Source organism: Microcaecilia unicolor, chromosome 1 (assembly GCF_901765095.1).
Source record: "Microcaecilia unicolor chromosome 1, aMicUni1.1, whole genome shotgun sequence".
NCBI lineage: Eukaryota > Metazoa > Chordata > Amphibia > Gymnophiona > Siphonopidae > Microcaecilia > Microcaecilia unicolor.
This window is the reverse complement of record NC_044031.1, coordinates 543191751-543206438: the sequence shown is the minus strand read 5'-3', so window position 1 is coordinate 543206438 and position 14688 is coordinate 543191751. Positions and strand designations below refer to the sequence as shown.

The window sequence follows — 14688 nt, the reverse complement described above, 5'->3', positions numbered from 1 at the left end:
TTTTTGGCTAAAGTATAAGCAGTGTTAAGTGTGCCATCCCCAGCATCTTTAGAAATGGGAAATATATCTGTAGATGTTGATTACAGTTGTCCTGAGCATGAATGTAACTTATTGGTAAGTTGTTAACTTCCCCCTCCCTTGTTTCTCCCACCATTAGACCCTCCACCAGTAATGCTTATAGTTCAGTTTTTGGAACAAGCTTCTAAGCCTTCAGTGAATGAACAGAACCAGGTTCAGCCTCCAGCTGACAACAAGAGAAACCGCACATTAAAGCTGCTGGCTCTGAAAGTGGCAGCACATTTGAAGTGGGACTTGGATACACTTGAAAAAAGGTACGAGTTTCAGTTCTAGGAATATCAAACATTCTGTTCATAAACTGTAGCACAGATGCTTTCATTAGGTGTAGGGCTTCTACCAGAACCTTGAATGCTGCGTTCCTTTGTCGTAGTTCAGAGCACTGGCTTCCCAACCAGCAACAATATGTAACATTATCACATGTATAGAACATGGCAAGGTTACATACCCTAGAGCAGCACTCATCAAACCTTTTGTGGCTGTAACTCAATTATCGTGGCCACAGCAAGCATTCAAGTCTCAGAGTGCTTGCAGGCTGATGATGTTTCTGTTACCAGCTGGCCCAGGTCATGTCTTCAATTGTGGGTTTTGTGACACCCCTACCCCCCCCCATTTGGGAAGTCCTGCTGTAGAGCAACAGTCAGACCAGACGTCCATTTGCATTAAGGCATCAGATTTCAGTCTTGGCTGACACAAAGAGAAGCCTCCTAGGTTGCCAAGGACTGCAGAATTATGCACAAGTCAGAAATAACACTAGCAAGGCAGATTGGAGCTTCAAGATGAGGGAGCACTCACTGGAGTAGGTGAAAGTCCATGCACATAATAACAAATTTTAACAGGCATATAAAGTCCCTTTTTGCTACAGATATGTTTTGTTTTGTTTTTTAACACTGGGATTTAATGGAACAAATGTTTTGGCGTTTAAACACTGATGGGCTGATTCTCAAAACTCCAGTGCTGTAGGGAATAGTGCTGGGAAATACTGCAGGAACAGCGAAGCAAAATAACTTCTTAATGTTCAACACTAATAACTTGCAAACTATATGTGTGCTGTAACATTGAGCATTGGGAAGTCAAGGGGGAGGAACCTGCCTGGCACATGTGCACAAGAGCTGTGTGGTAAGCACAGCTCTTGTGTGCATTCCCAGTCAAACTGGGGAGCAGGGAGCCCATGTACAGAAAACAAAAATCTACTATGGATTATGAGAGCAAGAGGGCCAGATCTACAGAGACATTCTTCGGTTGGATTTCTTGGTCACATTTTTTAACCTGATGCTCAAGGAAGTAAATTTTCTGAAATACTGCTACAATGACCAGTTTGTCTTCAAGGGGATGATGACATTTTTTGTGCTCAGAATGTTTTAGATTTTCTGGACTTCAGAAAAGACAATCCTTCTTTGAGAAATTCTTTCTTCAAATATTCTAACCTCAGCTCTGACCTGGTGTTACGTTTCCAGCAGTAGAGTAGTGTTTTTTTGTGCACTGTTTCTCTGAGCATGGGAGGGAATAGCTGATAACCTCATTTGCATCTGTCTGACTACATTTTAATATTATTTGCAGCCATTTATGGCGCACACATTGTCTCCATCGTTGTTGCCCTCTGAACATCCTGCGCACCCTAAAGCTGGCACTGGTCCAGCACTAATCGGCTCTACCACTGGCGTTAGGTTTTGAGCATCAGCCCATGAATCAGACTGTGCTAACTCCAGGTAGACAAATTGTAATTTGATGCTGCCTTTTATGAAAGTGCTTCCTAGTGAAATGGAAATGTCACTGTGGCTGTGTGGGGCTCAGAGTGCACACCTCAGTGCTGTGGCTGTACTAAAGCACAGGAGCAGGCTGGTTTACTTGGGTTCCTAGAGGTGAGAATGGTTAAGTGGAAAGGTGTAAAAATCTCCTTAGAAACTGAAAATAAAGGAGGGGGATCTTGATGATCTAGTTTAACGGTCACTTAAACAAGTTTAAACATTTGTTGCTAAAACTGCTTTAAAACAGGGGTTCTTATCCAGTGGTACCCTCACACCCAAGGGGTGCGGGAAGTAGTTAGAACGGGGTGCAGAGAAGGGTTTTGAAATGTGAGGCAGTTTCTAGACAGACTGAAGGCAGTTATTAGGACAGTTATTGGTAGTATAACTGTGTACCTCTGTAATTTTAGCATCATGTTGGTAGCACTGTTACTGGCTAACAATTAGCGATCTGTAGTTGCCAGTAGTCACTAGTGGACATGTAGTTTGGGAAGAGGGTGGGAGGGTTTCATTGCTCAGTTAAAGGGATGTGGACCCCCCCCCCCCCCCCAAAAAAAACAAAAAAAAACAGTCAAGTACTTCTACTTTAAAGTTTTGGGTAAAAAATAATTAGTACCCCAGTGTTTGACAAAAGCTGCAGCAAATGTTTGAAAGTCCTTGAGACCCATGTGCGTTTTTTGTTTGTTTGTTGTTTTTTTAGGTTATCTACAGTGCAAACTAAACCTCTGTGTCCTTTTCTCTCCCCTGCAGCCTCTCTGTGCCTGTCCTGAACATGCTGCTGAACGAGCTGCTATGTGCGAGTAAGGTTCCTCCCAGCACAAAGCATGCGGATATGGACCTGTCCAGCTTACCTCCAACCACTGCCATGGCCATCCTGCTCTACAACCGCTGGTCAGAAGCTCTACCTCTTCTTTCTCTTGTTTACCTTGGGAGACACAGGTCCCTTTCCAGGAACTTTGATGTGGCTAAAATGGAGTTGGTGCTGAAATTTAAGAAGTGGATAAACCATGTGCTGTTCTTCATTTTTATTATTATTATAGTGTTGCAGCTGTACTCGTGTGCAATCAAAAATATTAGAATCAAACTCTGCAGCCTAATTGTAGCACACTTCAGAAAGCTTTGTGTGTCTGCCTAGTCCATGGTGTAAATGGATATGTTGGTACCAGATTGTCATTTTCTTTAGTATTGTGTCATTTGTAATATTTTGGGCAAAAGTCGCAGGTACAGGAACCTATAGAGTCATTGCAATGCTGTGAATTATCCTGCACTGAACTCTTCCCTTCTGAAGGATTGTCTTTATTACCCCCCTTATCACATTAGTCTTGTTCTGTTACTGATCAGAATGAGTGTTCACTGGTGGTCGTTCTTCATTCCTCCATGGATAACGAGTCATATATCCCAATTCTTTTTAAAGGTCCCAGATGACATTGGAGAAAGTGCCAAAATGTTTGGATTTTGAAATATTTTGTTTCTTTTGCTGTTAGGATTCTGTGGCAGTTTTTACAGGCTTCGTATTAGTGTCAAGATTATGCTGAATTTTCTCTATTTATTTGCTACTTGCTGTGACTTGAAAAGTTTTGATTATTTTGAAAGAATGGCGATTTCTGTATCAGAGATGCCTTTTAGAAGTCTCGTTTGAAATTGTAGCTTCCCATTCTGTGGCTATTCCTTTGTTGTGACCTGGGGGAGGGAGGGTTCAAGCACCAATTTGACTGGAAATCTTTACTTGTGCTAGTTTTTTGCTGATATTTGGAACATTCAGTCTGACTTCTAATCCCTTTTGCTTTAAAACAAAGGCTGTGGGTAGTAAACTTGCAGGTCTCATTACAGAGAGCAAGGATGACAAGTCACTTTCCAATTTGTCTGGGGTTAAAGGGAAACTCCTATTCCTAAAGCCAAAGCAGCTTGTTATCAAACATATCCTACTGATTGAACGGTAAGCTTTGGTCCAAATGCAGTTAGTACAGTACCTTACCTTGTATTTGATGACAGTAATATAGAAAATGAGAGCAGAAAGACTAGTTGGCCCACTCATTCTTCCCGGTTTTGATTTTTCCACTTGGGGAGGTAAATGCATTTAGTAAGCGAATTTATATGTTCAATACCACCTCCTCACTCCCATGTTCTTTGTTAGTGGATCCCAAACCTGTACTGAGGGGCCACCAGCCAATCTGGTTTTCAGTATATCCATAGTGACATTCATGAGAGCGATTTGAATGACTTCTTACTGCCATTATGTGCAAAATTCTGTAATGCATATTCTATAGGGATATCTTGAAACCCCAACTGGCTGGTTCTGGCAGTTTATCTGTTCTGTGCAAACTTCCAACCCCCTTTCCTATTATTGCCCTCTGTAACTGTCTCAAGTATGCTCAAACTCTATTGGCCTCCCTTGGTTGTTTTTTTTTTCTTTCAGGTTTTGTCATTTTACAATAGCAGTAGTAAATTCAATACTCAATCCCTTTCCACATCTTTATTGCCAAGTTTTCTAATAATCCTCATAGCTATCAAAACTAGTGAAACCATTGATTGAAAGTTGGCTTCTCCATGCTCAATAAAGGTTTTTTTTTTAACTATGGTCACTCCTGTGTAGGTAACCTTCTCTTGCTGTAAAGCCCACTGCTGTTCGGGTTATAAGTAGAGCTGTACTGAATAGCATATTTTACTATTCGGCCGAATACAAATACTGAATACAAAATAATGGGCATTGAGCTTTAACGTAACAGTTAATAAAAGAAGCAATGTGAAATCGGTGATCAAGTGTTTATTTCAGTAGGATTTAGCACAGTAGAAAACCAGATTGAGGAGTGGCCTAGTGGTTAGGGTGGTGGACTTTGGTCCTGGGGAACTGAGGAACTGAGTTCGATTCCCGGCACAGGCAGCTCCTTGTGACTCTGGGCAAGTCACTTAACCCTCCATTGCCTGCCGCATTGAGCCTGCCATGAGTGGGAAAGCGCGGGGTACAAATGTAACAAAAATAAAAAAAATAAATAAAAAATCATGTTTGGCTGAATACAAATAATATATTCAGGGCCAAATCAAATCGAATATGAATATTTGGTCATCCCCTCCCTGTTCTAATGCTTTCTTGAAAGCCCATTGCTCTTAGAGTTGTAACTGTTTATCTTTGCAGATTAGCTTTTGGCTATCCCATGGCTTGTGGTGCCACCAGGTCATGTTTCCACCATCCCATCAGTCCTTGCAAGTATTTGTGGAAAATTACTTGCTCTAGGGTATCACTACTCTGTAGATGCTCTTGGGAGCAGTAGAGCAATTTTTTTATGGTGAGTAAATTTCAGTGTAGTAAAGGTTGTCCAGCCATGGTATGTTTTTTTTTCTCTTGGGTGGTTAAGCCTACTCCAGTTTCCAGCATGGAGTTTACTTTTAATGGTCTATTCTCTCTACATCCATAGTGATTCTCAAAAATATCTGTGGAAGGAGGATGGGGTGCAGTTGGATTCCTTGTGACTTTTTTTTTTTTGTTACATTTGTACCCCGCGCTTTCCCACTCATGGCAGGCTCAATGCGGCTTACATGGGGCAATGGAGGGTTAAGTGACTTGCCCAGAGTCACAAGGAGCTGCCTGTGCCTGAAGTGGGAATCAAACTCAGTTCCCCAGGACCAAAGTCCACCACCCTAACCACTAGGCCACTCCTCCACTCCTTCAACCCTTTCCTCCATTTTTAATTTTCATCCCACATTCTTTCTCAGCCAGGATTTGATGTAACATGACTGGTTATTGTCTCTGCTCATGTTTCCCGTCAATTATTTAGGGTCCCTTTTACTAAAGGGTATTAAGCCCTAACGGTCACTTAGCACAGGAAAAACAGGTATTTGCCTGTTGTGCACGCTAAGCGTGTGCTCACTGGTTGTTGTTGTTTTGTTTTTTTTTAAATATTTTTTAGTAGGTGTGTATCATGAGCAGAGAGTGGGTGTTCCTACTAGCATTTTCAATAGCATGGACTAACTGGAAGCGCAGGGTTAAAGTGGGAGCACTTAGCGCATCTTAAGTAGAAGGCAGTAAGTGCTCCCTTGTTTTTTTTGCATGTGTTGCATTCTAATGGGAACATTAGGGCACGGCCTGTGAAAAATAAAATGTTCAACTTTAATGTTGTGGCATATCTGGAATTAGCATGCAGGAAAGTCCCATATTAGAATGTGCTAAGCCCAGATTTCACCACATCTTATAAAAGAGGACCTCTTAGTTACTAAACTCACCCATGAAATATGAAACTTGATCAGAGAAGTGAACCAGCAGCTGAGATCAATTACCATTGCCAGAGTCTGATTTTAATTTTGGAATAAAGTGGGATGATTTACCCCGGTATCTTAAAAACAAATATGTAAAATTTCAAATTTAAATAATACCTTTTGTAAATTGGATGTCCTGTTGCTGTTTTCAAAGCTATGAGAGATTCATTTACTGGAATAATTAGTATGTCAATTAATAGATCATTATTTGAGGGGTTAATGCCCACTATGTTGGACAGCATCAGTTACTCCACTTTTAAAAAAGTAAGGAATTGGATGTGTATGTTCCAACTAATTATTGTCCAGTGTCTTCAATCCCATTCTTGGCAAAGGTTTTAGAAATGGTGGTATTCAGCAGCTTCAGGATGAACAATTTATTGGACTTGCATCAAGTTTGGATTTAGACCAAAGCATAATAGAGAAACTTGTTAGTATCGACACTTGACAAGATCAAATGGGGTCTGATGATGGGAAACAATATTTTATGGTCACATTGGATGTCTCGGAAAGCTTTTTTTGGAAAATCAGTTTTGAATTGGTTCCAATCCTTTCTTGAGAACAGATCATTTCAAGTTAAGACAAATTCTGATATCTCTGCATGGAAAGCTATTTCCTCAGGAGTTCCGCAAGGTTCGGCCTTAAGTACATAAATATTGCCATACTGGGACAGACCAAAGGTCCATCAAGGCCAGCATCCTGAGGCTACAGCTTCTCTTATAGATTTGAGCATCTTTTACCTGTAAATGAATTGTCTTTGGTTTCCTTTTAATAGAGATTCACTGCCATATGATGCCTGTGGCTGACATGCCTGTTTTATGTCTTATGGTGCTAGAGCTTTTCTTACATGATGATTATTCACCTAAATGTGCATTGTCTTTGTTCTCTCTTGTCTTGTAACAGGGCCGTTAGGACTATTGTCCAGAGCAGTTTTCCTGTGAAACAAGTGAAAACAGGTCCACCTCAGTTAAGTGTGTAAGTCTGATCTGAATCTAAAACAGAGTTTGAGCATTGTCTCAGAAATTGTTTCTTTGTATTTTTATTTGTTTCAAATGTTTTTATTGGTTAAAGGAATATGGATAACGATGTCACATTGACAATGCAAGAATAGAATGCTGCCTTGATGTTTTTTTGTCCCTTGCCCCCCCCCCCCCCCCCCCACCTCTTAAATTTGGATCACTTTATTTAGGAGAATGTAACCATAAAAGGAAGCAGGGCACGTGCTGACTCTGTACACACCCCACCTGCAACATGCTACTTGGAATAACACAGATTTCTAAATGTAATCCATCATGAACCACCTCTACTCTCCAGAACCCTTGTACCTGTCCCAGCTGGATCTATGAACAGAACTCAGAGGCTTGATAATAATAGAACTACACAGGTAGAAAACAAAAGTATTACCTCAAAAGTCTTTAAAAAAGTAAAAGTCGTTGTTGAATCCCGACATAGCCATGTTTCACCTTCAGGCTGCATCAAGGGATAAACTTTAAAGACTGAAAACAAACTTGATCACTGAAAGAAAGATAAAATCAACCAGGTATAAATTACAGACTATAAAACAAATGATAATACACACAGAAATGCTATTTCACATTATGAATATACTAGGAAAAAATGCCCGTTTCTGAGCGGAATGAAACGGGCGCTAGCAAGGGGCCCCCTCCCTCCGTCCCTCGAAGCTACTTGCCTTGTTCGCCCTCCCTCCGTCCGTCGAAGCTACTTGCCTTGTTGGCCCTCCCTCCGTCCCTCGAAGCTACTTGCTGCCTTGTTCGCTGTGGGCCGTTTCGGCCCTCGAGTGTCAATAGCTCCGCCCTCGACGTCATGATGTTTTGATGCGTCATGACGTTTTGACGCGAGGGCGGTGCAGACACTCCAGGGCACACCGGATATCTCGGGCGCCTCAACTTCCGTGGAGGCTTCAGAACGTTGGGGTTGCCTTTTATATCTATATATAGATATAAAATAATATCAGTAGTAACAAAGACTTTATCATTCGTGCATTAAACTAATACATATACAAGGTTATAAAAACAAATATATACATTAAAATATGTGGTAAATAACTATGTAAAACATATCTAAATTACAGCTTATAAATCCTTGTAAATAATAAACCAACACTTAAAAACAATATTGAGAACATTATTAATAGTTATGGATATACTCATATAAAAGCCCTTAGTTCCAATTAGGAACAAAACCGCAGTATACTGATCTCAACAGCATGTAGTAAGATAAGCAATATCTATTCAATCAGTTCAAACAAAAACATGAGTATATCCTGTTGTAATCTATTTTCTTAATTCCAAATCTCTTTTTACCTTCCCTTTAAAATAATGACCTTGATAAAAGTTTACAGTTAATTAAAAAGAGACCATTTCCACATAGATGAAAAGGGAATGCTGTCTCACTGAGTCTATCAGCTGCCAAATGAAGAAACAGTTTGGCACTACCAGGACATTGCCTTGATCAGGAAGTCCCTCTATAGTTAGTAGCTGTGGATTGCTGAAGTCTAAGATTAATAGAAATGCAAAGGTCTCTGAGACTGAAGAAAATATTAACTGTTCAACAATTTCAAGATTACTCCAAAACATTCCTGTGTGGGAAGGTTACAAGAAAGATGCCACTTCTAAAGAAAATCCATATAATATGCTGGATGATAATTGCAAAGAAACACTTATGTACAGAGTCCCCTATGTTGGAGTAGGTTTTGTCTGATGAGACCAAATTGGAATGTTGTGGCCTCAATGCTAAGCAATATTTGTAGCATAAAATACAGCTCATCACCATCCCTATAGCAAAGCATGGTGGTGGCAACATTTTATTTTGAGAATACTTTGCAGTAGCGGGAGCAGGAAGCCTTGAGAAAATCAAGAGAAAGTATAGGCAGATCCTGGAAGAAAACCTTTTCTAGTTTGCATAGTCCCTGGGACAAGGGAGGTGATTCATCTCTCAGCATGACAATGATCCTGAGCACAACACCAAAGCGCCAGTGGAAGAAAATATCCACGAGAGGCCTATTTCATTCCCAGAGCAAATCCAATAGAGAATCTGTGGCACCTAAAACCTCAGCATTGCAGACTTTTGATGTGGTAACAGCAGTTAGCGTAACTGGGTTTAAAAAAAAGCTTGGACAGATTCTTGGAGGAAAGGTCCATATTCTGCTAATGAGGCATGGGAAAGCCACTGTTGCTACTGTTTGGGTTTCTGCCAAGTACCTGTGATCTGGATTGGTCACAGTTGGAAACAGGATACTGGGCTATCTGGACCATTGATCTGACTCAGTATGGCTGTTACGTTCTTATGATGGACAGGAGCTATATAAGTTGGCTATATTTGCTTCAAACTGTAGGGCTAGAAAGTGCAGGGCTATTGCCCTTTTGTTTTGTAACGCTCCAGACCTGGAGGTGCTCCAGGTTCAAAGAGACCCTGCAGGCCAGACCCTTTTTTGCCAATGTATCGCTGAGGGGTTTGGTTTATACATTCACCTGCATATATGCATCCAGTGAGGACCAAGCAGCCTTTTGTGTAGATCTGAAGATCTCCCTGCCAGTGTTTGCAAAAGGTCTGCTAATTTTGGGGGGAAGACGTCAATACTTGCATCACTCCTGAGCTGAACTCTACTGGGGTCTGTTCTGTGGGGGATATTACCCAGGCAAAGAGTATGTGATTCACAGTTAAGTACTTGGGACTGATAGATGCCTGTGAAAGATTAAAACATTCTATTCTTCACTGCACCAGACTTACTCCTGAATAGACTACCTGTTTGTTGATGAGAAACTGTCCTTAGTGCCCTGTACCTTGTATCTAGAGGGTTCTGTATATCTAAAGAAATGGTTATTTCCATATGAACCGTCTTGAGCACTGAGGTCATCAAAGCATAATTTCCTACAAATCCCTGATGGAATTAAATTAATATCAACTTCTAGTAAAGTATGTGGAGTTGAGGGTCCTAAATTGTGGAATGGGATTCCTGCAGATTAGCAACACGTTCATTGTTCTTCCTTTCAAAGCCTGTTTTTTTTTTTTTCAGAAATGTTCTAATAAAAGGTAAATCTTATTTTAATGCGAATATTTCTGTAGTGATTGTATATTGTATTGTATATTGGAAACTGTACCACATTTCTGCATTTGACAGTAATTTAAATCTGATTTTATATTGGAAATATTCTCATTCTATATTTGGTTGAGGGGTGTGTGTGTGTGTATATATATATCCTTTTATCATTTTCTTCTCTTTCTAATCTTAAGACTGAATCAGATACAGCAAGAAAAGGAGCTAACAGAAAGTATTTTGAAGGTGGTGAGTTGGAGCTTTTTGTTTCTAATCCTTTTATTGTGAGCATCCTGAGCAAGGGACTGTAGAACTCTGAGAGGACTACTCCAAGAAGATATGGTAACATATATTGTCCCAGGCTGTTCTTGGTATACTACAGGTATCAGCTGAGGCCTAGTCCTTATGCACTGAAACAGTAGTTTAACTCCACTCACCCAGCTGTGGAGTATACATTCACTGTCACATAACTACAGTGGAACAAGGTTTTGTCATTAGTTTGGCACTGAGGCTAAATTTTCAAAGCACATAGACTTACAAAGTTACCTAGGTTACTATCAGGCTTATTTTCGAAAGAGAAGGGCGCCCATCTTTCGACACAAATCGGGAGATGGGCGTCCTTCTCCCAGGGTCGGCCAAATCGGCATAATCGAAAGCCGATTTTGGGCGTCCCCAACTGCTTTCCGTCGCGGGGACGACCAAAGTCCCCTGGGGCATGTCGGAAGCATAGTGAAGGCTGGACTGGGGCGTGCTTAACACATGGGTGTCCTTGGCCGATAATGGAAAAAAGAAGGGTGTCCCTGACGAGCACTTGGCCAACTTTACTTGGTCCATTTTTTTCTTGCAACCAAGCCTCAAAAAGGTGTCTGAACTGACCAGATGACCACTGGAGGGAATCGGGGATGACCTCCCCTTACTCCCCCAGTGGTCACTAACCCCCTCCCACCATTAAAAAAAAACTTTAAAAATATTTTTTGCCAGCCTCAAATGTCATACCCAGCTCCCTGACAGCAGTATGAAGGTTCCTGGAGCAGTTTTAGTGGGTGCAGTGCGCTTCAGGCAGGTGGACCCAGGCCCATTCCCCCCCCCCCCCCCCACACCTGTTACACTTGTGGTGGTAAATGTGAGCCCTTCAAAACCCACCAGAAACCCACTGTACCCACATGTAGGTGCCCCTCTTCACCTGTAAGGGCTATGGTAGTGTTGTACAGTTATGGGTTTTGTGGGGTTTTTGGGGGGCTCCGCACCCAAGGTAAGGGAGCTATGCACCTGGGAGCAATTTCTGAAGTCCACTGCAGTGCCCTCTAGGGTGCCCGGTTGGTGTCCTGGCATGTGAGGGGGACCAGTACACTACGAATGCTGGCTCCTCCCACGACCAAAGGGCTTGCATTTGTTCGTTTCTGAGATGGGCGTTCTCGGTTTCCATTATTGCTGAAAACCGGGGACAACCATCTCTAAGGTTGACCTAAATGTTGCGATTTGGGCATCCCCGGCCATATTATCAAAATGAAAGATGGACGCCCATCTTGTTTCGATAATACGGGTTTCCCCGCCCCTTCGCCAGGACGTCCGGCGAGGACATCCTCAGGAAAACTTGGGTGCCTCGTTTGATTATGCCCCTCTATGTAACTTTGTAAGTCTTAGTGCTTTGAAAGAGAACACTTATATGTAATAGATAAAAAGAAGTTAAATAGATATTACCAGATAAACCTCAGTGGCACTATAGAGATATTGTTCATACAGAGGGACCAGATAAGTTTGTGTCTTTTGAATTATGCTGCAATGTGTGTAGGACTGTAAAATTTTAATTTCAGCCACTGTGTATATGACCTTATTTTAGCTGAAGTTCTAATTCCTTTGAGTGTTGGAGTCCAGGACAGACACCCCAGAATCATGTCGCTGATGGAGTTTTAAAAGTATATTAAGGGTTAAAATATTTTGTACAGAATAGAAATGAAGAAATTGGTTTAGCTTGAAGAAAGTTAGAGGGTGTGGAACTTAAGGTCAGTAGTAATTATAAACAAAGCTTATGCTAGGGGTGTGTGAACAATCAGACCCCAACAAAATAGGGAAGTTAGTAGACCAGATGGTGTCTCATGGAATGTTTGTAATTAATTAGTGAGAAACAGTGTGCCTTCGTTTCATATGTATAAAAACCATTTCTGAACACTGTGTGAATTCAAGTAGGGATATCCTGAAAACCAGGCCTCTTTGCAGTCCTCGAGGCCTGAAGTTGGACGAGCCTGCTTTAGCCTGTATTGTCTCTGGTATTGCGCAACTCAATAAAAACTATGGTATTATTGGTACTCTTTTCACCGTTTACTTTTCAGATTAATAGAGGATTTGTCTCATTTTTATAAAGTTGTCAAAGCTTGGATGCTGCAGAATTTGTAGAAAATCAACCTAGACCAAACTAGTTTATTGTGGGTTGATTTGGATAGTTTTATAATAGAATACCTAGTTTATGCTTGATTTATATAGGTGTATATGTAACAATCACAGTACTTCCTCAAATAAAGTTTTTTATACAAAAACTACTACAACAAGTTGAGCATAAATTCAATGAACACAAAAAATGTTTGTTTGTTTTTTGGCACTATCGGAGTGAAGAGGGTGTCTGAACGGCGTTACCACTCCTTTTCGTTTATGCAATTGAGCTGTTTTTTTCAACATATTTTAGAAGACCAATGGTTGCAGTTTTCTGTACTTTTGTTTTCATTAATACATATTCACCATATTTTGGCAGTAAAAGATCATTGTGTAGCCCCTGAAGCAGCCCTAACAACAATATAAAAGCAAATAAATGACACAGTTGATGGGGGTAAAAAAACTTCCTTACCCCCAGAAGAAAATAAGCAACCCACTCAGAATATAAAAAGATTCCCTCCCCCACCATTAAAGAACCATAGTAGTACCATCCCCTTCCCCATAAAAACACTGTTCCAACTGACAAAAATATAAACCCTGCTGCCTAGAATCCCCCCCAAGCCCAAAACCCACCACCTACAAATGCAAGCCAAAAGCCCACATTGCAAGTAAATAGAGGTTCTGACCCTCAACCCCAGTCCATCTAACCCCTCCACCCACAATGCAAGAAGAAAATAAAGCAAAATAAATCCCTTGCACAAAACAGAGTTCAAATAACACAGCAATTCACACAGTCACACATGCTTCTTAATAGTGTAAATAACTGAATACAATAGAGAGCATCCCTGAAGCAAGATCTCAAGCCCACTTTTACAAACAGTAAAAGTACACCCCAAGAAAGAAGGATATCACTTCAAAGGAGAAAAACAGCAGCTCCAAATTTAACAATCAACAGGTATCGAGATGAATTGACATTACGGAGAAGTCAAAATTCAACAAATCCCAGCAGAAGGGAACCACATTATCTTTTGCGCTTTATCCAGGACACGCTGCCACTGTTGAAATTTAGCGCAAGTAGTTGGAGGCACCATTGATGTAGATGAGGGAAGAACTCCCTCCAATCCCTGCAGTATCCACAAAGCCTCAGGTGGTTTTCACTTGGTGAGTTTTGCCTGCAAACACAAAAGACAAGGCAAAGGGGAAGCTCCAACTGTATGAAATCTTTTCCTTTTGTAAAATCTCCAACACTGGTTTAAAATCTTTCCACTTAAGCAAAGTAAAAGCAGAAAGATCCTTTAATACTCGATCCAGAGTATCCTTATAATGTAAAGCGCCCTTTTGATTAGCTTGCTGATAGATGTGCTCCTTCACAGCCTACTGGACAAACCTGTGTACTCAAGCTCAACCAGGACTGCATCCGCATCTCTGCCAAGAATCTGAGTGCAAAGCAGCTGCACAGTGGCAGGAACATCCACCACTCCTGTCGCCTCAGGCACTCCACAGACTCTCGGATTTTTCTGCCGCCCACCCCCCCTCCCCATTCTTCTTATCATCAAGTTCAAACAACATATCTTCATATTACATACACAGAGAGCCTGTATGAGTGTGCTGTGTTTCTAGGGCCTCAGTATGCTCATCACTGCGGGTCTCCAAGTCCTCCTCTCTTGCACCCAAATCTCTATGGTCCTTGTTCACAGTCTTAATTTTCTTCAAAATCTCATCCCGCATACCTTTCATCTTTTGGCACATTTCCATGAAATAGCGCTTAAAACCTTGAAAGACACTGTGAGAGGAGGTGGCTTCCTGATGTTTAGCCACCAACTGCAAGGACTGACTCAAGACAGAGAATCGGGGCCTGGGGACGCATGGCATGAGGAGGGTTTGGGTCCCGGCTTATGAGGGAACTTACCGCCCTCCTTAGTAGTTGATTATTTCGGGAAGCCATAATATTGTCTCTTCAGCACTTCAGAAGCAGAGCTAAGGCTAATGCAAAGGCAGATGGCAAGGGATTGAGCAAGTTAAATTAGTGGGGAAGCAGAAGCTAAGGGATCAGGCTGCCATCCAGAGCCATGATGTCACTTCCTCCAATGGCTTGAATGTAAGGTTTAGTAGTATCTCTTCATTTCAGTGTCCTGAGTACATCTCTCTTCTAGAAAGCAATCCACTAGATGATGTTGGCAGACCTTCCATTTACAG

General features: G+C 41.4%; 1 protein-coding gene across 1 annotated transcript in view; it reads left to right on the top strand.

Moving 5' to 3' along the window:
- Window positions 1-14688, top strand: part of INTS8 (integrator complex subunit 8) — a 178326-nt gene that overhangs the window by 10403 nt on the left and 153235 nt on the right. The window contains exons 3-6 of the mRNA XM_030216822.1: window positions 158-332; window positions 2571-2711; window positions 6972-7043; window positions 10323-10374. Of these exons, the coding sequence (XP_030072682.1) occupies window positions 158-332; window positions 2571-2711; window positions 6972-7043; window positions 10323-10374 (440 nt within the window). The remainder of the gene's footprint in view (window positions 1-157; window positions 333-2570; window positions 2712-6971; window positions 7044-10322; window positions 10375-14688) is intronic.